General features: G+C 48.0%; 1 protein-coding gene across 10 annotated transcripts in view; it reads right to left on the bottom strand.

Moving 5' to 3' along the window:
• RGS3 (regulator of G protein signaling 3) overlaps positions 1-23,737 on the bottom strand; it is a 139,186-nt gene that overhangs the window by 35,245 nt on the left and 80,204 nt on the right. For 7 of the 10 annotated variants that reach the window (XM_081065281.1, XM_081065289.1, XM_081065290.1 and 4 more), the window contains 2 exons: positions 23,329-23,372; positions 17,992-18,114 (listed from right to left, as the gene is read on the bottom strand). In XM_081065281.1, the coding sequence (XP_080921407.1) occupies positions 17,992-18,114; positions 23,329-23,372 (167 nt within the window). Of the gene's footprint in view, positions 1-9,221; positions 13,628-17,991; positions 18,115-23,328; positions 23,373-23,737 lie in introns of those variants that run through there. The other 3 variants (XM_081065293.1, XM_081065295.1, XM_081065286.1) reach the window with 2 other exon arrangements.

Genomic DNA, 23,737 nt, shown 5'->3' with positions numbered 1-23,737 from the left:
AGATGGGGAAACTAAGGTATAGGAAGGTTACATAGCAAAAGTAATGGCAAACAGGCAGTACAGCTCCAATGCCTGTGCTCCGGATGCTCTGACCCCAACTCAGGTTCCCACAATGTCACTCCCCTTGCCATCTCCCTCTTCCTCGGCAACTTTAGGCGGCAAGGACAATCCCAACCTGAGCATGGGGACTGCATCTCCCAGCCATAGCAAGTAGCTCACATGCAGCCAGAGCCGGGAGACAATGCCCCCTGGGAAGCTGGCCCTGAGAGCGGTCACTGGCTGGATTCTGCCTCCAGCCCGGGGCACATGCCACAGTCACCTCAGCAGCCTCAGCCTGACCTTGGGCACCTGCAGCAGCACAGAATGGCCAACAGCCGTGACCATCTCCCTTCCTGGCTCCAGCCCAACCAGCCACATACTGGCCTGAGACTCCAGGCTTTTGGGAACAATCCTCGACCCACCGTGCTTGTGCCAGCTCCAAGGACAGGCAGTGTCTTGACTACGCGAGTTCCTGGGAAGTGTTCAGCAAAAAGCAACTGACTCAGATATGTGTAGGCCAGCCCTGTGACCTTGGCTTCTAGACACAGGTCATTCACACACTCCCCCAAGTCCACCCCCTGCCTAGACTATTGGGCCTAAGCCCAGGCCACCAAATCAGAGGCCACAACCTTGCTACTTCTGGCAGCTATACTGCCACCACTAAGGGAGTGAGCCAACACATAACTAGGCAGAACCAAGAGATGAAGGGGGTGAGGCCAATTCTTGGTGATATTGCTCAAGGCCCTGAACCCAGCTGTGCCTGAAGGTTACCCTCCATAATCCCATAAATTCCATTTCCTGGCTGAAGATAAATTTGAGTTGGGTTCTTGTCACTCGCAACTGGAAGAATCCTGACTAATGCATACCATATCACCAGTACTTAGCACAGTGTCTGACATACAATAGACACTCTGAAATTATTGGTTCGCTCCTGCAGTCATTCAACAAACATTCCTCAGTGAGAAGGTGACCAGGTTTGCTCCTTAGAAAGAGTCATCTTGGCTGCTGTTTAGAGAGGTGACAAAAGGGACAAGACAGGGAGATCCACAAGGAGACATGCAGGAGTCCCAGGGACAGAGGCTGGAGCAGGTGGCTGAACAGAGGGGAAGAAAGCAGGGGAAGATTCCCAACTCTAAATTGACTGGGGAATATCTGAGGATCCCATCTCCTCTCTGGTCCTTAGTCTCCCCATCGATTTCACCTCCATCATTTTAGTATCCCCACGTTTTCTCCCACTGTCAACACTCAGATTTTTACTGAAGGGTACCACGATCAGGGTTGGGGTTGGATCTGAGGGTTAGTTTGACAAGCAGGGAGTATAGTGTAGTAGCTAAGAATGTGGGCTCTGGAGCCAGACGCCTGGTCCTGTTCCTTCGTTTCTTAACCTTGCTGCTCCTTTGTTTTGTCGTCTATAAAATAATAACAATAGTGTTGGGCAGATTACATATTTATAGCAGAAGGGTAAAGCACATTCAATAAGTATTAGGTGCCATTATTACTAAGGAATTGAACACATAGAAAATAAACAACTCCAAAAATTAACAGAAAATTTCTCTCTGAACTAAGGGAGGACTTGAGTCTTCAGAAAGTTAGTATCAGGAAAAAAAATTATCAAAAGAGAACAAACAACTAGAAATAATCTGGTGAAAATTTCTCAATTCCAAAGATCAGAAAGAGAAATGCTGCTTGTTTCCATCAAGAAATTTTAGATCAAATATACGGCGATGGAAGGAGAACTGACTCTGGGTGGTGAACACACAATGGGATTTATAGATGATGTGATACAGAATTGTACACCTGAAATCTGTGTAATTTCACTAACAATTGTCACCCCGATAAATTTAAAAAAAAAGAAGAAAGACATTTTAGAGCATCGAGTGAGTATTGCACTTGTTACAACACTGGATGCCGGGATGACAGAGCGCAGCTCCCGGGTTCCTGGGGGGAGAAAGACGGTTAGCTAGAATTCTCTACTCAGGGAAAGGGCAAATGTTGTCAGACTTACCAAGACTAAGAAAATATGCCACCCACAGACCCTTTGGGGGCCATTTACTCAAGAAAGCTCTCCAGACAAAAATGAATCAAAATCAAGACGTCGAGAGTGAGACGATGTGGGATAACCAAAGGCTCACAAGCAATGAAGCCAGAAATCTTTACACACTTAACTCCTGGTAATATAATTGAGAAGTTAAGTGCAATAAATGATTCTTACAACATAAGAGAACTAATGTTTTAAAACGGTAACAATCAGAAACTAAAATGCTAGATGACTTAACAATACCAGGGAGGCCAGGAGGAAAGCAAGGAGAAGTATGGGCCGGCCAACGTGCTCATTATGGGTAGTAGGAGGTGAGGACAAACTATTCTAGATCTGGTGTCATTTCTGATAGTGAAATATGTGTGTGAAAAAGGTAAGGATAAAACACTGGCAGACTAGAATTAGGGTGTATAACTTCAGAGGAAATTTTGCAAAATAATGGGGATTGGCCTTGGGTGTTTACTGCTACTAAAACATATTATGAAGCTACAGCAATCAAGTCTCAACCTGATGTAGGATTAAACAGATTAATGAGGGAAACAAGGGCATTCAAACACCCACCCACCGATGCATGGTCTGTAAGTGAGAAAAGGAAGGATGATTCAAAACATAGGTTTGGAAAAACTGGTTAACTGTTCAGGGAAGAAAACTCATGTGAGTGCCATCTGACACCAGGCACTAAATTAATTGCAGATACATTGAAAATGTGCATGTGAAAAATAAAAGGATAAAAGTACTCGAATAAAATATAGAAGAATATTCTATATAATCTTGGAATGGGACAGGGCTTCGAAAGTATAGCCCTCTCCCCTGCCAAAAAAATGATTACAAACAAAAAAATGTTAATTTCTCAATGAGAAAAGATACTATGACAAATGGCAAACTGGAAAATATTTTTATAACCTACATAATAAGCAAATGGTTAATATTCTAACCATATAAAGGGTTCTTACAAATAAGACAAAAGCCCCAGCTGAAAACTGCGCAATTGATATGAACTGATGAGCCAAAGAAGAAATATAAATGACCAATAAATGTAAACAGAAGCTCAACCTCACTAATAATCCAATAATTGCAAATTAAAATGAAATACAATTTTCATTTCTCATGTAACATCTAATATTAGGTAGGGAAACAGGCACTCTCATTCACTGTAAATAGGAATGTAAGTTGTACATCTACTTAACCCTTCTGTTCCACTCTTTTCTCATCTGTAAAATGGGGATAAGAAGAGTGTTGGGCAGATGACATGTTTAAACAGAAGGAAAACATTTGTAGAGCACTTTGGTAGTAGTGTGTGCCACATTTTAAATTTTTATTGGGGAATATTGGGGAACAATGTGTTTTTCCAGGACTCATCAGCTCCATGTCAAGTTGTTGTTTTCAATCTAGTTGTGGAGGGCGCAGCTCAGTGGCCCATGTGGTGACCATGTGTTATGACCTTGGTGTTATGAGCACTGAGCTCTAACCATGGAGACAACCAGCCACCTCGGATTTTCTTTATGTATTTTATTGAGTTCAGTAATGTTTCAGATTTTTTTGTACAAGTTTTGTACAAGTGTATTATCAAAGAACATATATAGTGCTAAATAAGTAAATATTTCCATTTGTAATATAAATAACAAATTTCAATTTCCTCAAATTCAAAAAAAAAAATGTGCAAGACTTACATGAAAAAAATTTTTTTTCAAAACTTTACTTGAGAAATCTTAAAAGATTTGCATAAATAAAGAGACATAATCTTATTCCTGGATGGAAAAACAATGTTGTATAAACTTCAATACTCCCCTTTTTGATGAATATTTGTAATATAAGTATAATCAAAATCCAATGAGATTTTGGGGAAGGGGCAGAGAGGAGGTGGGGACTGAATAAAATTACACTAAATTTCATTTAAAACAATAAATGAAATTTATTTTCTCGGTATCAACCCAAAAAATGTGAAAACATGTATCCATAAAGATATATGTAGCCCTACGTTCACTGTAGCATGATTTATAGTGGCCAAGAGATGGAAACAACCAAAGTGTCCTTCAATAGATGATTGGATAAAGAAGATGTGGTACATATACACAATGGAATACTACTCAGCCATAAGAAAAGATGACATACTGCCACTTGCAACGACATGGGTGGATCTTGAGATTATCGTGCTAAATGAAATAACTCAGATGGAAAAAGTCATGAGCCATGTGACCTCCCTCATATGTGGGATATAAAACTGAAAGCAACAAAGGAATAAGACAAACAAACAAAAACTCGTAGACACAGAGAACAGTTTAGTGGTTACCAGAGGGTAAGGGGGGGGGGGTGGTAGAAGAGGGAAAAGGCAGTCAAATATGTGGTGATGTATTACAGAATTGTACACTTGAAACCTATATAATTTTACTAACCAAAGTCAACCCAATAAATGTAATAAATAAAAACTAAATTTAAAACCGAATAAATATGTGAGAATAGAAAATAATTTTTTTAAGAAGAATAATGAGAGGGTACTGATGCTAATACAATGTAAAAGCATTGGAGCAAATAACTGGGAAAAATGAAAAGCATTCTGCCTCATACTATATGCCAAAGTAAATTCCAGATAGACTAAAATGTTAAAAGTTGAAAAATAAAACCACAAAGTTCAAGAGAAGGGCAGTGAATATTATGTAATCCTGGGGTGACTACCACAACACCAAAGGAAAAAACTATTTTAAAAAATTTATAAATGTGATATTCGTCATCAGAAAATGCAATTCACAACCACAATGAGATACTACTTCACACCCACTAGCATGGCTATAATTTAAGAAATGGGAAAATAACAAGTGTTAGAGAGGACGTGGAGAAATTGGAATCCTCATACACTGATGATGGGAAAGTAAAATTGTGCTGCCACTTTGGAAAACAGTCTAGCAGTTCCTCAAAAAGTTAAACAGAGTTATCATTTGACCCAGCAATTCCACTCTTAGGTATATATATATATATATATATATATATATATATATATATATACACACACATTTATATCCAAGAGAAATGAAAACCTATGTCCACATTAAAACTTTCACACAAATATTTATGGCAGCATCATTCATAATAGCCAAAAGGTAGAAACAACCCAAATGTTCATCAACAGATGAATATATAAATAAAATGTGATAGATCTATACAAATGTGGTAGAGCCATAAAAAGGAATGATCCATGCTACAATGTGGATGAACTTTGAAAACATTATGTTAAGTGAAAGAAGTCCAGAAAAAAAAATGGAAGAAGTCCGTCACAAAAGATCAAATATTAGTTAATATGGTATGTCCAGACTAGGTACATTTATACAGATAGAAAGTAGATTAGTGGTTGCTTATGGATGGAGGAAATGAGGGACTTAATGGATGACCACTAAAGGATATGGTTTCTTTTGGAGATAATGAAAATATAGTAAAATTGATTGTGGTGATAGTTGCATGCGTCTGTGAAGATATTAAAAAAACCATTGAATTGTATACTTTAAATGAATTAATTGTATTATATGTGAATAACATCTCAACAGAGCTACACCAAAACAATCTGACTTTCAGAAATGACGATCTATAAATCAGAAACATCTGTAGTTTAAAAAATAATAAATAAAAGGCTAACACAAATATCCTTTTTATATAAAGAGCTCCTGTGAATTAATAATCAAACTATAAACAACCGAATAAAAAATGAGCAAAGGAATTGAACAGGCTACTCATAAAGAGGTAACATAAGTGACTGAATGGCATATAAATAAATATTCAACATCTCTAGTAATCAGAGAAATGGACATACTAAAAAATGTAACAATGCACAGTGTTGGTGAGGATGTGGGGAAATAGGCCTTCGCTTACCCAGATTGTCTCAGTTTGCTCGGGACAAAGGGATTTATTTCCCAGGAAGCGGGACTTTCCATGCTAAGCACAGAAAGTTCTGGGCAAAGCCAGATGAAATGGTCAATCTAAAGTACCGAGTATACGGTACAACCGTTTTGGAGAGTCGTTTGGCAATAGGTATCAAGAACCTCTTTTATAAATATATCATCTTTGACGCAGAACATCTACTACCGGGAATTTCTTCTAACAAAATATTCATTCGTTCAACAAATATTTGTGGAGGGTCAACCATGTTCCCAAAGGGCTGGAGATACCAAGACATACCTACAAGGATTGTTTAATATCAGGCATTCATAACAAGGAAAACTGGGAAACAACCTAAAGGTTGAACTTCTGGAGATTACTTAAATAAAGCCTATTTCATCTACACGATGAAATAATGTGCTGGCACTAAAAACGATGCTGTAGGAGGACATCTAGTGACCTGGAAACATGGGGACACGATATTGTTAAACGAAAACAAGTGGGTTAGGAAATTGTGTGCACCAGTAACCCTAATATGCAAATAAGATATATGTGTATATAAACAAATGCCTGACCGCATACACCCCAAAATGTTAACAGTGGTTATCTCTGTGTGTTGGGATTGAGAGTGAGCCTCATTTCCTTCTCCTGATTTATCTGTATTAAATGTTTTGTTCATAATAAACATGAATAAGTTTTGCAACAACACAGCAAAACAGTCAACTGCATTAAAAACAAACAAACACCTGCCATGCCCCATGGGTGGAGGCCCCAAGGAAGAAGGTGCAGAGACTCAAGCACGTTCATGCTTGATCTAGTGATGACAGCTACCTTTACTAAGTACTTTCTACATGCCAGGCACTTGCACAAACCGTCCCGTTAACCCTCACAAGAACCCAATGAGATGGGTGCCCTCGTCTCATTTGACAGATGCTAGGTGACCAGCCAGTAATCCCACAGCTAGTGAGAGACACACCTGGGATCTGAAATCTGGCCTGCCTTCGTCTAAACCCAGGCCCTTGCCTCTACCTTAGCTGCTTCTGTTTGTGCCTGGGGCAGGGCAGAAAAAGGTCCCAGGCCACTGGGCCCTCTGTCCTGTAGGCCAGTTCTATGCTGGCCTTTGTCCTCCCTCCCTGCAGACAGCCCAGTGGGCGACAGAAGGACAAGTCAGCAAGGGTGAGGACACCAGCATAGGGAAGGTGTGGTGCTAGAAGGCCAGCTGGCCGAGGTCAGGTCTCAGGGCAGACGAGCTGGGGACTCCTCGCCTGCTGGGCGACTCTCAGGAAGCCAGAGTACATCCGGCCCCAGGAATTCCCAGGCCCTGTGCTCGCCCAGTGGCAGTAGTGAGAGAAAAACCTACAGAGCCTGCAGTCACCCTGCTGAAACAGCAGGAGGAAGACAGCCTGCCATCTGGGACCTCCTCCCTGGGCTCCGTGGCTGCAGGCCAGTCCTTTCTCTTCTCCGGCCTCCAGAGCCTCCCCTTCTGCATGAGGATGGGGTGTGAGAAATGATGGCTCCAGGACCCTCCCAGATCCACATTCTCTGAATCTATGGCACTTCCTCACATAGGGCCTGGCAGGAAGAGGAAGGGGATGAGGCGTCCCACCCAGCCCCTGAAAGAGCCCCCTCCCCTTCCCCTCAGTTCTGTTCCCACTGCTATTTTTAGAGCAGACCACAGGGAGCGTCTCCACCAACCCCACTATGCTCAGAGCTCCAGATGAAACACAGCGGCCCCATTCATTCTGCTCCAGCAAGAACACGCCGGACTTTACAGACAAGCCAGCCAACGTGACAACCTCTCCCCAAGCCTTTAGCCAGGCCGTTTCTCATATTTCCATTACAGTCCAAAGTGGTGACTGAACTTTTCCTAATGACAACACAGCTGAGTGAGATGACGAGAGCATCTCTGAGACAATCCGTATCCCTCCCCATTCCCAACCTGGCAAACTCTTCAAAAGTCACTGAAGAGCAGCACCGGCCTAGAAGGTATGGGGTTGGGCTCCTACTTCCAGCTCTAGCACCAACCATGTGCCCTCAACCAAGTTCTTGCCTCTTTCTTGGAAATCAGCTTAGTAATCGATGTCAGTGGGGGAGAAGGGAGATTTTCAGATCCTCATTCGAAGATTCTATGGTTCTATCAAATTTCCAATCGCTCATAAAATAAACACTATATTCCCTGATTTGGAGCTAATGTTGAAGAGAGAGGAAGTAATTTGCCCAAAGTCACACAATGAGTTACCTGCAAAACCAGGATTTGAACCAAGGTCTTCAGAGCCCTACTCTGGTTTTCTCTGAGGGCAAGGGGCTCCGTGAGAGAGGAAGAGACCCACAGAAGCAGTTCTGATCAGGTCTCCTTTCCCTTCAAGGACGCACAGGAGTCAGCATGGAATATGGTGGAATCCAGGACCCCGAAGTGAACTTGGCCAGACGGCTTAATAAACCACGCGGGGACCCAGCCTCTGGTCTCACAAAGCTGAGGTGCAACAGAAAAAGCTCTGAGCCAAGAGAGTTGGGAGACCTGAGTTCTAGTCCTGTCTCTGCCACTAACTTGTCCCATGACCCTTGCCAGGTCAATTTCCCTTTTGAGCCTCAGTTTCCTCATCTAGATTCTAGAACATGAGAGATTTGAACCACGTGACCTAATTCAATTCTACAACATCTACTGAGCACTTACTAAGGACCAGGCGGGAACAGAATCAGAAATAAATAAGAAATAACCTCCACTGGCTCCCAAGGAACTCACAGTCTTACGGGTGAGACACGACTGCCCACCACACTGTACTGAGGATGAACAAAATGCTACAGGGACACAGAGGAGGGAGCCATGACTTCCGGTGCACGCCTGAGAAAGGTGTCTCCGGGAGGGACCAAACCTTGAAGGTTGAGAATTGTACCCAGCAGGAACAGCAGAGGAGGGCAGGCACCGTGACACAGAAGAAACAGCCCAAACATGAATGTGCATGGGGAGTTTGGAGGAGGGGAATAATCTAGTGCAAAGCAGGAGTGCGGGAGAGCCTTGAGAGCCAAGCTGAGACCTGGGCTTGATTCTGAACACAATGGCCTCCCACAATGGTCTTGACGCAGGACTGTGTCTGCTCAGCCTCCCCGACCCCTCCCAACGTGGATGGTCTGAGATTGCTGGAAAGCAGTAGAACAGAGCGATGGAAAGCAGGTGCTCTGGAACTGGGCCATCCAGCTTCCAATCTCAGGTGCCCACTAGCTGTGTGACCTTGGGCACATTTCTTAACTTCTCTGAGACGCAGCATCTTTTTTTTTTTTTAAATCAATCGGGTATAATGAGAGTAAAGGTGTAAGGGGATAACGGACCCCGTGAGGCTATAGTGAGAAGTGAAGAGACAACGTAGATCAAAAGCTTGGCACTGTGCCAGGCTCACCAAATTATGGTCTTATTTTTCTACCCTTAACCCAAGGATCTAGGAACAATTTGGAGGATGGTGGCCTTAGGCAGAGAAAAGCTTGCAGAAAGATAAGGTCAAGGCAGGATAGATGGTAAGGTTGCACTGCCTTTTTTAAGAGCTTAAAAGAGAATGGCAAGATGGCTGAGTCCAAGGGCAGATGCTAAAGAAGGCAGTCTAGTCACAGCAAGAGCTGTAGCTAGGAGCGGAAGAAGAGAAGGAAAGACTGGAAAAGAGCTGAGCATTTTAGGGAAAAGTCGTCTTCCTTGGGGCGAGTATCTGAAATCCAGTCCAGCTGATTCCCAGTTACTTAGCGTTGAGATTCTAAACCAGTCAATTAGCAAAATCTGGGTCCAGAACCTGGCACAGGCTCTCCCCACCCTTGAGGGGGCTCGGGTCAAAGGTCTCCTTCCAGACTCATGCTCAGCGCACCCCGGCCTGAGCCTGAAGCCATCCATTGCTGCCTTTGGCCAAAGTCCTATTGCTGCCAGGTACCCCAAGGCTGTGTCTGCTGGTCCTCTTGAATGACAGACTCAAAAAGGGAAAAGGGTCCCCTGACCGGCCCCGTGCCCCCCAAGAGCCTGTCTTAAGGAACTCTACCTTGTCTTTCATATCAGACTTTTCAAATCTTGTGTGAAGCTACTGGTCTTTTCAGCCTGGGCCACCCCTCAGGAATACGAACTATGCAAGTTCATTCTCTACTTTGTGTAGAACATGCTATCTCAAGTATTTGCCCTAAAGGGTCCTCTCTAGATCTTAAAGGGCCACAACTTCTAAGTGGGGGAACACCTCTTTCCGCCTCTTCCTGGAGGAGGGGACTGATCACTTCCACCCTAAAAGGCAAACCTTTGCATTGGAAAGAGCAATGGATTAGGTTCAAAGGCCGTGGCTTGAGAACTAGCTGGGCTTCTTACCAGGTGTGTGACCTTGGATAAATCACTTAACTTCTCTGAGTCCTAGTCCCTTTCATGTGTACACCGAGGCTGCTAGGAGGTCTAGAGGAAATAATGACTCCCCTAGAGGGACCCCAGTTGCCATCTTCAAAGCCCATACTCTCACTAGGGGGACCCCTCCCACACCGTGAAATGGCCTGTACCTTCACTTTACAGAACCTTCTTGGCAACATGTGTGAGAAATGAGGAGTTGGGTGGCAGAATTAAAAATAAAGACTGAAAAACCTAGACATACGTAAATAAACGTCATCATCATTTCCAGCAGGTCCCAACTCCCAAAGGGCCAAAAGACCCAGGGCCTGCAGAGACCCGGGCAGGACTACAGACAGGAAAGACCAACACTTTCAAAAAACCCAGAGGCTGAGACACAAGAAAACATGAAAAACGGGATGGGGGGTGTGAGGAACTAAAAGGGTCACTTTGTATTCAAGTCACACTGATGGCCTTTTCAACAATAAATGGTTGTTCTCCCATCCTCCCAACTCCTAGGCCCTGAGACACCAAACCAAGACAATTGACCCATCAGGAAAGAGTCCATTGTATGTGCTTCTTAGGGTGATTTATGCGGAGGGAGGGGCTCGGCTGTGTTTCCCGTGATTATAACTCGCAAATGCAATTTTGATCGCTTGTTCATTCTGGATGGCTGAGATGGACGGTGGTGCTGAAGAGCAGCAGTGGCCACCAGTCATATTTCATCTTCTCAAGCCCATGGAGCCAAATTAATTGTGTCATCGATTGGAAAGAGAGTAGCAATGGTGCTCTGGCTCAGCAGTCACTGGGAAGACCGAGCCCTTCAGGAGCTGATGTCCGCTTCCCCCACAGCCAGTCAGGACGAGGACCCTGAGTGAGAGTCCACCCGACTCAGCAGCTTACTGAGACAAGCCGGGAAGAAAGCCCTGTCCCCAGGGCTGAATGCTCGTTCCGATTCTCCATTTCCCGGTGACTAGACCACCTGTCCTCTGCACCTGTCTGGTGGACAGGTAGGTCACTGAGTCCCAGAGAGACAAGCTGCTGCCTTCCCAGACAGGCGATTCTCCAGTGCCCCACATTCCCCTTAATGTCATTTGTAAGGGAGTCAAATGAAATCAACGTGCAGCTTGCTGTCTGTGCAGACCCAGCTGCTCAGCCTCTCAGAATTACCCCTGCAGCTGTATCACTTGTCCCCCTTCAGGCGAGTCTGTTCCCCTCCTGGGCGGGGGCACCGGCCTGGTCCTGGGCAGATACATCCTATCCCGTTAGACTGCTGATGCCACATGCTTGATCTTTCCTAGGCTGGGAGGTGGGTAAGTGGGAGGTAAGGGATGAATTCTCTTCGGGGCCACCCTTCTTGGGATTCAAGTGGTCACAGCAGCAGAGCAACTCACCAGAGCACAAGACCTCTCTCTACAGACACTTGGGAGTATCCAGGGTCTGAGGCTTCTCTGGCCTGAGCCACCCTCTGGCCTTTCTTAACCCCTCTTCCTCCGCAAGTGACCCTGACCCTACACATCTGCTTTGTGCTGAGCGGTACCACTCCACTCGCACCTGTGGCCTTGGGCTCCCTGCCTGTAGGTCTCCATAGTTAGGAAAGGGTGTGAGTGCTGCCCAACCCTGGGCTCCAACGGGGGTACAGAGGGCAGGGAGTAGGCTGAGCTCTAATCGCTGTCCCCTCAGGAGGTCTTTCTTTAGCCTTGTGGCAGGACAGTCTCCTCTGGAGTGCTTAGCCACACCGAGCCCGGGTCCCTGACCTTAGGAGCTCTGCAGGAAGAAAACCAAGTCAGTTTCCAGAGAGCCTGTCCCAGCTTCCGGTCAGACCACGCAGCACAGGATGGAGGGACAGCACAGGCCACCCCGACTGAGTCTGGGCCTGTGACCTTTCCCACCTCGGCCAGGGGAAGCACCCACTGCTCCCAACTCCCAGGGCCATTCCCACAACTCGGCACTGGTCCCTATCCAGGCCTGGCCAGGAGCGGGCTCTGGGAGGAAGGCCCCAGTCCTCATTGCATCCACCAAGACCAAGACACAGCAAAGGATAAGCACACGGTTAGGGGCTGGGATGTGGTGAAGAGGCAGGGGATTGACTCTCTCTTCTCACCCCAGAGCCCCCCCACATCCCAAGGACTGGGCATTCACATCCTCACCTCCCGAGACACCATCCCGGACAGGTCACCATCACCCCTCACCTGGAAAACTAAGGGGTCCTCTAACTGATCTCACACCCACTTGGGCCCCTCCTGACTCTGATCTAGAAATGTACCTGTAACTGTGACTCCCTCTCTCAGAAGCCTTCAGTGGCTTCCCATTGTATCTAGAATGAAATCAGTAAAATATTAACCACCACAGTCCAGGGTGATCTGACCCTGCCTCCTCCCTGAGCTCCAGCCACACTGGCCTGACCGCCATTCCTCCAGCACGCCAAGTTTCTTCCCATCTCCGGTACTTCTACCTGGAGCTCTCTTTCCACAGTCTTTGACAGGCTAACTCCTTTCTGGCCTGCAGGTCCCAGCTTAAAAGTTACAATCTCCCCTACCAGAGCCCATCCCCACACACACAGCAATCTAAATAATATTCTTTCTCAAAGGACTCTGTTCTTCTCCTGCATGGCTCATCACAGGTTGTAATCACGTGAGTGCATGTGAGTATCTGTGTGTATGTGGATTTATTTAATGCTCGCTCTCCTACTACGACTGAAAGAGAAGAATGATGAGAGCAGAGCGCCTATCCGTCTCATTCTCCAGAGTATCCCCAGCTCCTAGCACAGAGCCTGGCACAAGGCAGGATGCTCCCCAAACCTCCACGGAATGAAGGAATGAAGGAGTGCAGATGAGGGAATGGGTGACGATGTCTTCTGGCAGCTGAGGGTCATGGCATTATTCTCCACCACGCTGACCTCTCCCAACCTCTCCTGCTGCCTCCAAGGCAGGCGCTGGAGCCACTGGAAGCTCAGGTGCTACTTCACCTCCTTCTTCCTCATCGGGAATAAGTTTCTGAGTCTTCTGCATTTGGAACTTCCTGATGCCAGTCTGAACGTGCCCACAGGGGCTCTCACACCACTGTGGTGCTTCTGATGCCAGTCCACACACACCTGTGGGGCCACTCCCTTCAGATGACCTCAGGCCCACCATCTTGGTCCTCTGTTTTGGGTCCAGTTGAAGTGAGGTTACTGTGTGGTAGGGGACGCCCAAGAGAGGGTTAAGTTGCCAGAAGCAGAGTCCCGCCCTTGGCTTTGCTCAGCCAATCAGAGTCTGTCCTGATGAGGTAAAGCTTCTATCCTGGGTAGCATTGGTTGAGTTGGCCGGCCCCATCTCCTGCTGGAGAGAGCCGTAAGGGTGGAGTTTCTGTGGAACCAGACAGAACTGGAATTAGCTCACTGTCTACTCAGGGCAGGGCTGCCTGACTCCAGGACCTGCCCCTGCTCCTTTCTAAGTTGCTCAGACAGACCCTGGCATTTCCAGGGCCCCATCTCTAGCTGCCCAGTGGAGATGACAAGGTAGAACGCACCTCAGCGTCACATCTGGGAGAAGTCTTACAGCCAGAGTAGACCTAGGAGGCCTCAGTGTCCCTGCCTGGGCCCTGGAATACAGCAGGTGGTACCAGCAAGTGACATGGAGCAGTCGTCACATGTGCCCAGGGCAGCAGCATTCAGCTTCAATAGACAAAGCCACGAGAGGAATCTTCCTATATAGACATAACTTTAATAATTCACAGAATTCTTCTTGTGTGCCACTTTCCTAAGCACATAACATGAGTTTAATCCCTCACGAGAACCCTGTTCATCCATGTACTCTACTGATGAAAAAACTGAGCCTCGGAGCAGCTCGGTGCCTCACCTGAGGTCACAGAGTGGTAAGAGGTACACCTCCGACATCACTTGCTACGTGATTTTTGAATGATCTGTTGGCATATCTGTCTCCACCGCTGGCCTGTGGTCTCCCAAGGAAAGAGTGCAATGGATTCGTCCATGCGTTGCCATCATGGAGCCCAGGGCATCCCTGAGAACAGGGTAGTACAGGCTACACTGCACCGTCTCCTCGTCCCTGACGGCTCGGTCACAAGCCTACTGTCCTGAGAGGCTTCCCAGTGCCCAGCCCAGTGCTGTGCAGGTGCTGGGGGCTCAGTAGAGGTTCACTGAGAGGGTGACAAATGTGCAGCCAAGACCCCCTGGACTACTCTTAGGACCCGTCAGCTACAGCCTTTAATGTCTGGATTGTCACTCTGGTGCCTTTGTCACATCTGTCTAATTAGAGGAGAATTCCATAAGGACAAGAACAAGGTCTCATTCATCTCTGCAAACCCAGAGGAGGCATTTATGATGTATGTTTGATTGAATAATCAAAGTAATATGTGTCTGTCTGTCCCTACTGGCTGAGAACCTCAGTGGCCACAGGTAGGACCACCTGTGAGTTAGTCTATACAAGACGCATCGCCGCGCTCCCGTGCAGGGAGTTTAGTGAAAGTTATCCCAGGCAGAAAAAGAAAAGTGGGTTCCCTCTGGGGATAGATAATGAAGCAAGAGAAGGGGCAGATAATGAGGAGGAAGGGAGTGGTGAGCGGGAGAAGGAGACTGGGAGAGCAGAGGGAGCGGGCCACTTACTTGTTCACAAAGGGAAAGCACGCAGGCCAGGCCAGAGCAGCCCCCCACCTCCTGTGGTCAGCTACTAGTGAGCGAACAGGCAATGGATTTAGTCTGCCTGCTGCCTGCCTCCCTGTGTCCACCCTCACAGCCGGGACCCACCCTGCAACCCTCAGGCCACAGGCACCTCAGAGACGGCGCAGAAAGCCTGTGCCTTCCCCTTCACACCCCGAAGAGAGGAACCGACGTCGCCTGGCAACAGATTTCACAGACACTCAAGTTACACGGACATCTTCAAGGTATAGTTCCCACATGGAGACTGGATGACCCCAGACCCTCAGCTTTCATGATAATGGCAAAGCTTGAAGAGCTGGAAAGAGCCACCAGACCAATGTGCAGATGGGACCACTGAGGCCATGGCGAAAGGTCACACAGCAGGTGGCGGCACACTTGTCTCTCTATTGTTTTTGAATCCATCTTCCTCCAATTCCCTCCATCTTTCCCAACAATCATTTCATGTTCAGGGCCTATCACATTTAGTATGTTTTGCAAATTTGGAAAGCATGATGCATTCCTTGAGATGTTTGAAGAATTCCCCACTCCAAGGTGTCAGTAAACACCTTGCTGTTTGAAAGGAACAGGGTTGAGAAGGGGCAGCATGGGGATTTGGGGAGTTGCCTTGCAAAGCCCTCTTTCCCCAGAGAGACATTTGAGGGAGGAGGGAGTGACTTGGGCAGTGGTTTCCATTGTGCAGCAGAAGGCAGAACACTCACAGAAATAACAAAGAAAAGGCATTTGAAAAAGGCATGCTAACCAGTCAGGACAAGTTGATCAAGCAGGATTCTTTCTGCCTGAAAAGCAAAAAGCTGGTGTCTGCATTCTGCTTGGCCTTCCCTCTTCTTCTCCCCTGGGGGACAGCAACCCTAGTGGAAAGGCTGGGCTCCAGCCCTTGCTTAGCAAGAGGTTCAGCTCACTCCTGAGGCTGCCAGGACCTGACAGAGCCGAGTACATGTGGATGTCCTGTGGCCGGCTGGACAGCCACCTGGGCCGAGTCGCTAAGATTTCTAAAGCATTCCTGCAGCTCTATGGGACTGGAGAAAAATCATATTTACCAAACTTCTGGAAGTGAGTAGAGGGATCAGTTGCTAAGACTCTGGAAGTGCATATGGTGGGGGTGGGGAAAGTTGGGCAGTGAGACCCCCAAGGGGTCTGCCTAAAAAAAGATTGTATAATGGCCTACTAAGGAGGGGGGGCACGTGGGGTGTGCGTGGCTGGGACAGGGCCCAGGTCTCAGGTGAGGAGGCACTTCTCAGACTATCCCAGTGGTCAGCCTGCCCTTCACTTCTCACGCCCGGCACACAGCTTCTCGATTAAACACACGCTTAAAGAGTTTTAATTTGGGGAGGCATCCATCTGTTGCCTCCCCAGGATGTCCATACATCTTGGTGTGGCCCTGAAGCCAGGCCCCACACCCTGGAGCCCTTCCAGGGTCCGTCAGCCAAGCCCACAGCCCTGCAGGGATCAGAGCCTGTCTCAGAAACCCAGCCGACCTTTAGTTGACCGATGACAGAGAGACTCCCCAAGGTACTGAGAAGGCTGTTGCCAACACACTCTAAGCCTGCACACCTTGAAGCTGAGGCAGAAAGAACTCTTTCCACCAGACCAGAAGGAGCTAAGCCCAAGCCACAAGAATGCTAGGGGCACGCGTTCGGCCATGGGACATCCAGTGAAGAGGGAGTGGCCTGGTTTCAGACTGTAACCAACTTGGGGTCAAGAGCGCATGACAGCCTCCAGCCTCCACAGGTCTCTGTTTGGTGGGAGAACCTGACAGTGGGAACAGCCAGTGTAGCAACAAGCAGCCTTGATGGAGGTAGGGGCAGTGCACTGCCCACAGCTATTGAGTGCCTACTGTATACCAAGCACTGTGCTATGAACTGTATATGCACCATCCCATTGATTTGTCACAAGAACCTTTTGAGGGAGGAACTGTTGCCCCCAGATGAGGACACCAAAGCTCCACGTTCGTATAGCGACTTGCCTAAGGTCACACCGCCAGTCAGCAGCAGAGTGAGACTCAACATTCCCACTGGGCTCCCTCATCAATGTTATTCTTGCCCCTGGCTAGTGCACAACAAGATAACTGTCAAATCTGAAATTACACAATTCTCAGATGATTACTCCCTTAGGGAATAGCTGGGGAGCTGCCATCCACCACTGCCCAGCCACCTGCTCCCCACCTCCTGCCCTCAGCGGGCCTGACCCCACTGCCCCCACCATACGCACGCTGCCCGTGGCACAGTGGGCCTGAATGCATCAGGAAGAAGCAACAAGACCCACGAGTGTACAGGCTGCCACTCACTTTCATTGATCCTCTTCCCCCCAATCTGGCAGACCAAACACGTTGGCTCCTTTTGCAGCCAACCAGACCGAATCCCAAAACACTTTTAGCAAGAGAAGGGACCTGAGTGACTCACAAATGGGGAAATACAACTGTGCCTTGTGGCTGGCACCCGGGTGACAAAGGGGAAGGCTGTGGTCCAGCTCCCATCCCCTCCCCCCACGGCACCGGCCCAGCTGAGGGGGCCTATCCCAGATCAGCCTCAGCTGGGACCTTCTAATCTTCCCTGACCCTCTGGAAGGCCGGCCCACAGTTCCCAGCAAACTCCACTTGGCTCCAGTGGGCTGTGCCCTGCATCAAGCTAAAACAGCTTCTGCCACAAACATCCCCTCCCAATTCTGCCCGCCTTGGGCCAGTGTTGAACACAAGTGTGCTGCCCCTGGCACGATTCCCCCAATGGCAGAGGGGGACCACATGCCTGGCAGCAGCAGGGAAGCCAGCCCAAATTAGCCCCTGCCATAGGCAAATGAAAGAAAAGAGCCAAGAATTGATGGGTCATGCTCAATTTGGCTCTGTCGCTCTACCCAAGCAATGTGAACCCGACTGAACAGACCCAGTGAAATGCCACGGGGGAGGGACATTCGGGCACAGGCCTCCTTGCCAGGAGTTCATTGTCCAGATCCAAGTCCTGAGCTCGGGCTGGTCCCAAACTCAATTCGGAGGCTCAAGGGTCCAGGCTGGCCCAGGGAAAGCCATGCAGCCAGGGCTGTAGCCACTGGCGAGGCCCTTACCTTGCTCTGTGGAGGGGAGGCCACCAGCTGTTGCTGCTTTGCGATGTTCTCTGACAGACACCAGCACACTCTCTTCTTCTGCTCCTGTGAGTGCGCCTCCAAAGTGAATAAGCACTCTGCCTTCTGACGTCAGGGAAAACAGAGAAAGGGATGGTCAGCACTGCTCCCTGGTTCAGGGGGCTCCCGGGCCCAAACCCATCCCTGAGCTCCAGAGGACAAGGCTGCAGCAGGGAAGGGAGTGCCCGCTAAAAGCCACAAATGCACATTAATCCCTGGTGACATTGAGGCAGCTAGAGGAGCAAGGAAGCTGGTTCAGGGGGCCAGCTGAAGAGCCTTGTGCCCACAGGTCGGGGGAAGGGAGGAAGGCGGTGGTTCCCAGCACAGTGGAGGCCTGTGGAGACCACAGAACAGAAATGGTGAGGTCACCCCCGGGGACAGGCAGCGCAAGGCAGCAGCTGGGAGAGCATGTGGGGAACACAGAGGGCCAAGGGCTCCGCCCCTTAACACTCTCTGGAGCCAGGGCCCCCAGCCCCCACCCAGGACACAGGCATCTGATCATCAGGCCAAGGTTAGACGAGTGATAGGATGGACAAACCGACAGAACCTTTTACAAAGTCTGTGTTGGTCTGTCAAAGCCCCACTACTGCCTGGCACATGAGCTGGGGCTGATCAACAACTGTTCAGCCCCACTGAGTACAACAACAGTCTGCACTGCTGTCATTTAAGTATTGCTTTTCTATTTAATCTTGTTAAGTGCTGCAGTCTTGTCTACCCAACGAGACTAGAAACTCCTTCTTGGAAGGCCTTTTTAATCTGGACGTAGCAAGGTGCTTGGCAAGCAATGCCTGGGTAAGCTCTGGCTCCCTGGAGGGACTTCCGGGATGAGGTCAAAGCCAAGTCAGCTTGGCCTGAGCACCAGGGAGCTGCCGGGACCCAGGGAGTTGGCCCAAAACAGTCAGAATGTGCCGGGGGCGGAGAGGGGCAGTAAAGCTTGCCCAATGTTATCACCCACTACAGGACACTCTGATCAGGGGGTTAGGCGCTCCTTCTGACTCCGCTGGAATCTGATTATAAGCTCACAGGGCTGTGATTAGATGAACTCAGCAGGGAGCTGAGCATGAGTTGCATGGCTTGGAACAGAGAAGACAGTGTTTGTATGCACTCCTTCCTCATTTTGCACTTGGACAGGCCTAGTCTGAATCCCAGCTTTGCCATTTCCTAGCTGACGACCTCAGGAAAGTCTCTAAAATGGGAATGATAACGCTATCGCCCACTTCTCAGAGCTTCAGGAGGCAAGAATGAGGGCCATCTGAGGCCTCAACGATCAGCCACTGCTGTTATTACTCAGGAGTTCATTCATTTAATACATAGTCACTGAGCTCCTGCTCTGTGTCAGGGTCTGTACTAGGCCCTGGAGATAAAGGGGGAAATAAGAGAGACAGGATTCTTGCCCTCAGGTTGAGGGCAGACAGTAAACCAATAAACAACTAAACAATATCAGTATAAAGATGAGAAGCCCACAAAGGGAGAAATCCTACTTGAGCCTGGCGGTCAGAGATGGCCTCTCTGAGGGGGCAGCACTCCAGCAAAGACTTGAACAACAAGGGGCCAGTAAGAAAAGTGCTTGGGAGAAATTGTTCCAGGCAAAAAGAACAGCAAATGCGAAAGCTCTGAGCTTAGTGGTAATCAGCATCATTTAATAGCATTTGGGGACATTTTCTACCCTGCTATCCAACCCAAGCTTCAGGGACGCCCCCCTCCAGGGCAGGGCCACCTCCCATGCTAAGTGTTTCCTGGGTGCAGCCATTCCTCTCCTGCCCAAAAGTGTTCAGAAGCTGATCTTCCTAATAGCCTCAGAGGAGAGAGTGAAGAAAGCCTTGCCCCTGGGCTTCTGGGAACGGGGTGGATGAATGAGGCAATCCTATCACTTAACAACAGGTTCCCTCCACTTCCCAGAACCCCCAGCCCACTGCAGGGCAGGACACACTCAGTAAAAGACCCCAAGATTCCCCAGGGAGAAGTCGGGTTCCGTAAGAGATGACCAAACGGCCCTCTGCTCCCTGTCTTATCATGCTCCCCCTGCAAGGGGTGGGGTGAAGCAGGGACTATAGTCCCTTCCAGCTTGGAAAAGGCCATCACTCCACAAAGCTGGCCCTCGCTGGAGCCTCTACCGAGCTGTTTGGGTTTCAGCAAATCCCTTAACCTCCCTTAGCCCCAAATCTTCCTCTCTTTCAGTTCTGAATTCTGCCATAATAATAATTCCTTTTATCTAATTATCAGTTTTACAAAGCACTTTCCCAACCATGATCTACGCTCAAAGACCTAAACCCAGGCCTGGCCCGGGGCTGGCTGTCTTAGATAGGCACACTATTGGGAAGCCCCTGCTCCCAAGGCTCTTCTCTAGGTACTGCCTGGAGCTTTGGAGACCGGCCTGGCCAAGAGACAACATGGAGCCAGCTCCCTCCAGGGCAGCTGAATTTCCATCTGCCTAAATCTGCCTAAAGCAGGGCCCCAGGGCCCTCCTGGTTGCCCCAGCATGTGAATCCTCACTCTCAATCCACTGTGGGATCCGACACATCAGTTGTAACACTGATACACACCCTGCCCTCAAAACCAGGCTCCAGGGCCAAGGGTGTAAGCTACCCTGAAGGCATTCTCATGTAACTCACTGAGAGGCAGGGCCTCTTGGCTGCAGGGTAGTTAGCCATGCACAGACCTCTCCAGGTGGGCCTGACCTCTGTATTCAAACGTGAGCATCCCCAAATCCAACCAGAAACCCAGCTCTTCTTGGCCTCTTTAAAACCCCCATCTTGCCTCACCTCCTTGTTCCTGAATTAATATTATATTTGTACAAACTAAAACCTCTTCTTCTACAATTTACATTTGTTCACTTGCTTTGACAAACGTTCTCTCTTTTAATTGAATTCTCTCAATGACCCTATGACATAGAGAGGAAGGAAAGGCACAGACGCTACCATTTTTCAGATATCATTTTTCAGATGAGAAAACTAAGGTTCAGAAAGGTTAAGTGGGCAGCCCCAGGAGGTCTCAAGAGTAGAGACATTAAAAGTCTGTCTTCTGTCTCCTCCAGAGGCTAAGATCTTGCCACATTTCTGTTACTGCATATGTACATTACAAAGAAAGTGAGATATTCCTCTTAGCTTTCTTTTTAAAAGATCGATAACTCATTGATGATGTCTCTAATGGAGAGGAAATGCATATAAAAAGCTCTCCCCGTGTTATGAAGCTGCCCATAACAACAGCTACCATTTATTGAGCACTCACTGTGTGCCAGGCTCTGAGCTAAGTGCAGTGGACACAGTATCTTATTGAATCTCATTTAATCATTACAACCACCTCGCAAGGTAGGCCTCATCGACCTTGTTTCAGAGATGAGTATGTGACTTGCCCAGATCACTCACTTAGGACACGGCAGAGCCAAGATTCAAATCTAGGTTTTCTTAACCCCAAAGCGTAGGCTGAACTTACGGGAGCTGGGATCAGATTCGAGGTTAGAGAATGGTCCCTGGCCAATGTGCCCTATGACCCAATACCCCTGGTGCTTTGAAGCGAGGAGTAGGCTGCATCTGTCCCATGGATTTGCAGGGGCTGAGGGAAACATGTCCAGAGCAATAGAGACCCCAGAGCTAAGGACTGCTTAGGGCAACTCCACCCAGGACCTACTGCTGGGGCATAGTAAAAGCAGCTGCCACCCAAGCAATTGGGACGTTCTCAGTGCAGTGGAAGACCCTCTCCAAATCTTGACTCTCTTGCCCTGGTTTCTTCTCTGGGTGCCACCCGTCTGTTAGGCAATGAAGAGGAACCACTTGTCACAAGTTCTAAGATATGAGTTGGGGGTTCTCTGTGGGATCCCAAACCACCTTGGCAAGCCTGTCCCAGGCTTCTTGTCTTCCTTCATTACAGACATGCCTCTCATAAATAGTTGCCCATTAAGAGAAAAGGGAGTCTTCTGGCTGCCTGTGAGCCTCAATTCCCCGGCCCCTGGGGCATCAAATCACCTGGTACTTTACTGAAATAAAAGGCCCCAGATCAATATCCCTTCATCAATCTTAGGAGGGCTAGGAGGTCACAACTCCCAGGAAACCAATAAGCAGAAGTGCTTCTCTCTGGGAAAAACAAATCCAGCCTGGCAGGAAGCTCTCTTGGCATTAAAGAACCTGGAGCTTTATGTCAGGCCCTGCCAGAGAGAATCAGAATCCAGAGGGGTGGGGATGGAGGGGCAAACGTTCTACCATGTTTCCCAGAAAATAAGACATTGCCGGACAATCAGCTCTAATGTGTCTTTTGGAGCCAAAATTAATATAATTTATTATATTATATTATTATATTATATTATATTATATTATATTATATTATATTATATTATATTACATTACATTACATTACATTATATTATACCCAGTCTTATATTATAGTAAAATAAAATCGGGTCTTATATTAATTTTTGCTCCAAAAGACACATTAGAGCTGATTGTCCAGCTAGGTCTTATTTCCAAGGAAACACACTAGAAAATTCCCCAAAAAGCTAAAAGAATTTGATGGCTCAACAGCTCTCAACTTTTTCATCACCAAGAACCTCTTTGATTAAACCTCTGGTTTAATGATGTTTTATCTCCCGAACCATATCAAGCAATAAGCTGTTTGCCCAATTTTGCTCAACAAAGGCAGAGCACGGCCCATCCGAGCTTCTGATCAGACTGAAATACCCAGGAACACCAATCACACTGAGCGGGTATCACTCCAGCCCAAAACACAGGCATTTGATGTGTTTTTTAGTCTGTACTGTCTGGCCTAGGTAAAGGTATTAGATAGGTACAAAAGTAATTGTGGTTTTCACTATTATGTTTAACCTTTTAAACCGCAATTACTTTTGCACCAACCTAATACAATCATCTTCAGGCCGTTTGAAACACTGATAAGACCCTTAGGAGGGGTCATGGGTGGCACTTCCTGGAAAAAGAGGAAGAAAGAAGCAGGAATAGGAATCAGGGTACTCTCCAGAGGAAGGGCTCCCAGATAAATAAATATGGAGAGGCACAGCTCAGACCACACCTTCACTATGGAGAGAGCAGGAAGTCCTAAGCGGGAGATCAGTGTCCTCTGTCCCCTCTAACCACTCTCGTGCCCGCTGCTCTTCTACACAGAGGTGAGAGCTACAGGGGCAGGGAGGAAACTGCCATGCAGGACCTGCCTAGGACCCCTGCACAAGGTGGGGTGGGGGCAGCATCAGAACCCTAGACTATAACCCTGCCTAAAACCACCCCTCAAACACCAGGTCACAGATCTCTCTCCTCAAATTCAGAGGGAAGGACTCACCTCCGCTAGATACAGCACACAGAATTTCAGGTCTTCTGATGAACCTTTGGGGAAAAAAGTAAGATTTGCATTAGAATTGGCTACAGTCTCAGCAGTTTGCTGGTGCATAGAGCGCTGTCACACACAGAGGGCTGTGTGTGTGGTACTTCCTGGAAAAAGACAAAGAAAGAAGCAGGAACAGGGGACAGGGAACTCCCTGGAGGAAATGCCACTTACTAACTAAGGCGCAGCTATAAGGCCTTTGCCTGCAGGTCAGCTGGACTCAAGAAATGCTGAGATCTCACCCCATGAGAGGCAGCCAGGAGTCCCCTCTGGGCATGAAACTGCCAGGTACAGGGCACCCCAGGAGATGGGAACAGCATGGGCAAAGGCATGGAGATGGAAAAGCACAAGGTGTGTTCAAGGGATA

The sequence above is a fragment of the Rhinolophus hipposideros genome, assembly GCF_964194185.1.
Source record: "Rhinolophus hipposideros genome assembly, chromosome: 11".
In the NCBI taxonomy this organism is placed as follows: domain Eukaryota; kingdom Metazoa; phylum Chordata; class Mammalia; order Chiroptera; family Rhinolophidae; genus Rhinolophus; species Rhinolophus hipposideros.
The sequence above is the reverse complement of the archived record's forward strand: the minus strand, read 5'-3'. Positions and strand labels throughout refer to the sequence as shown.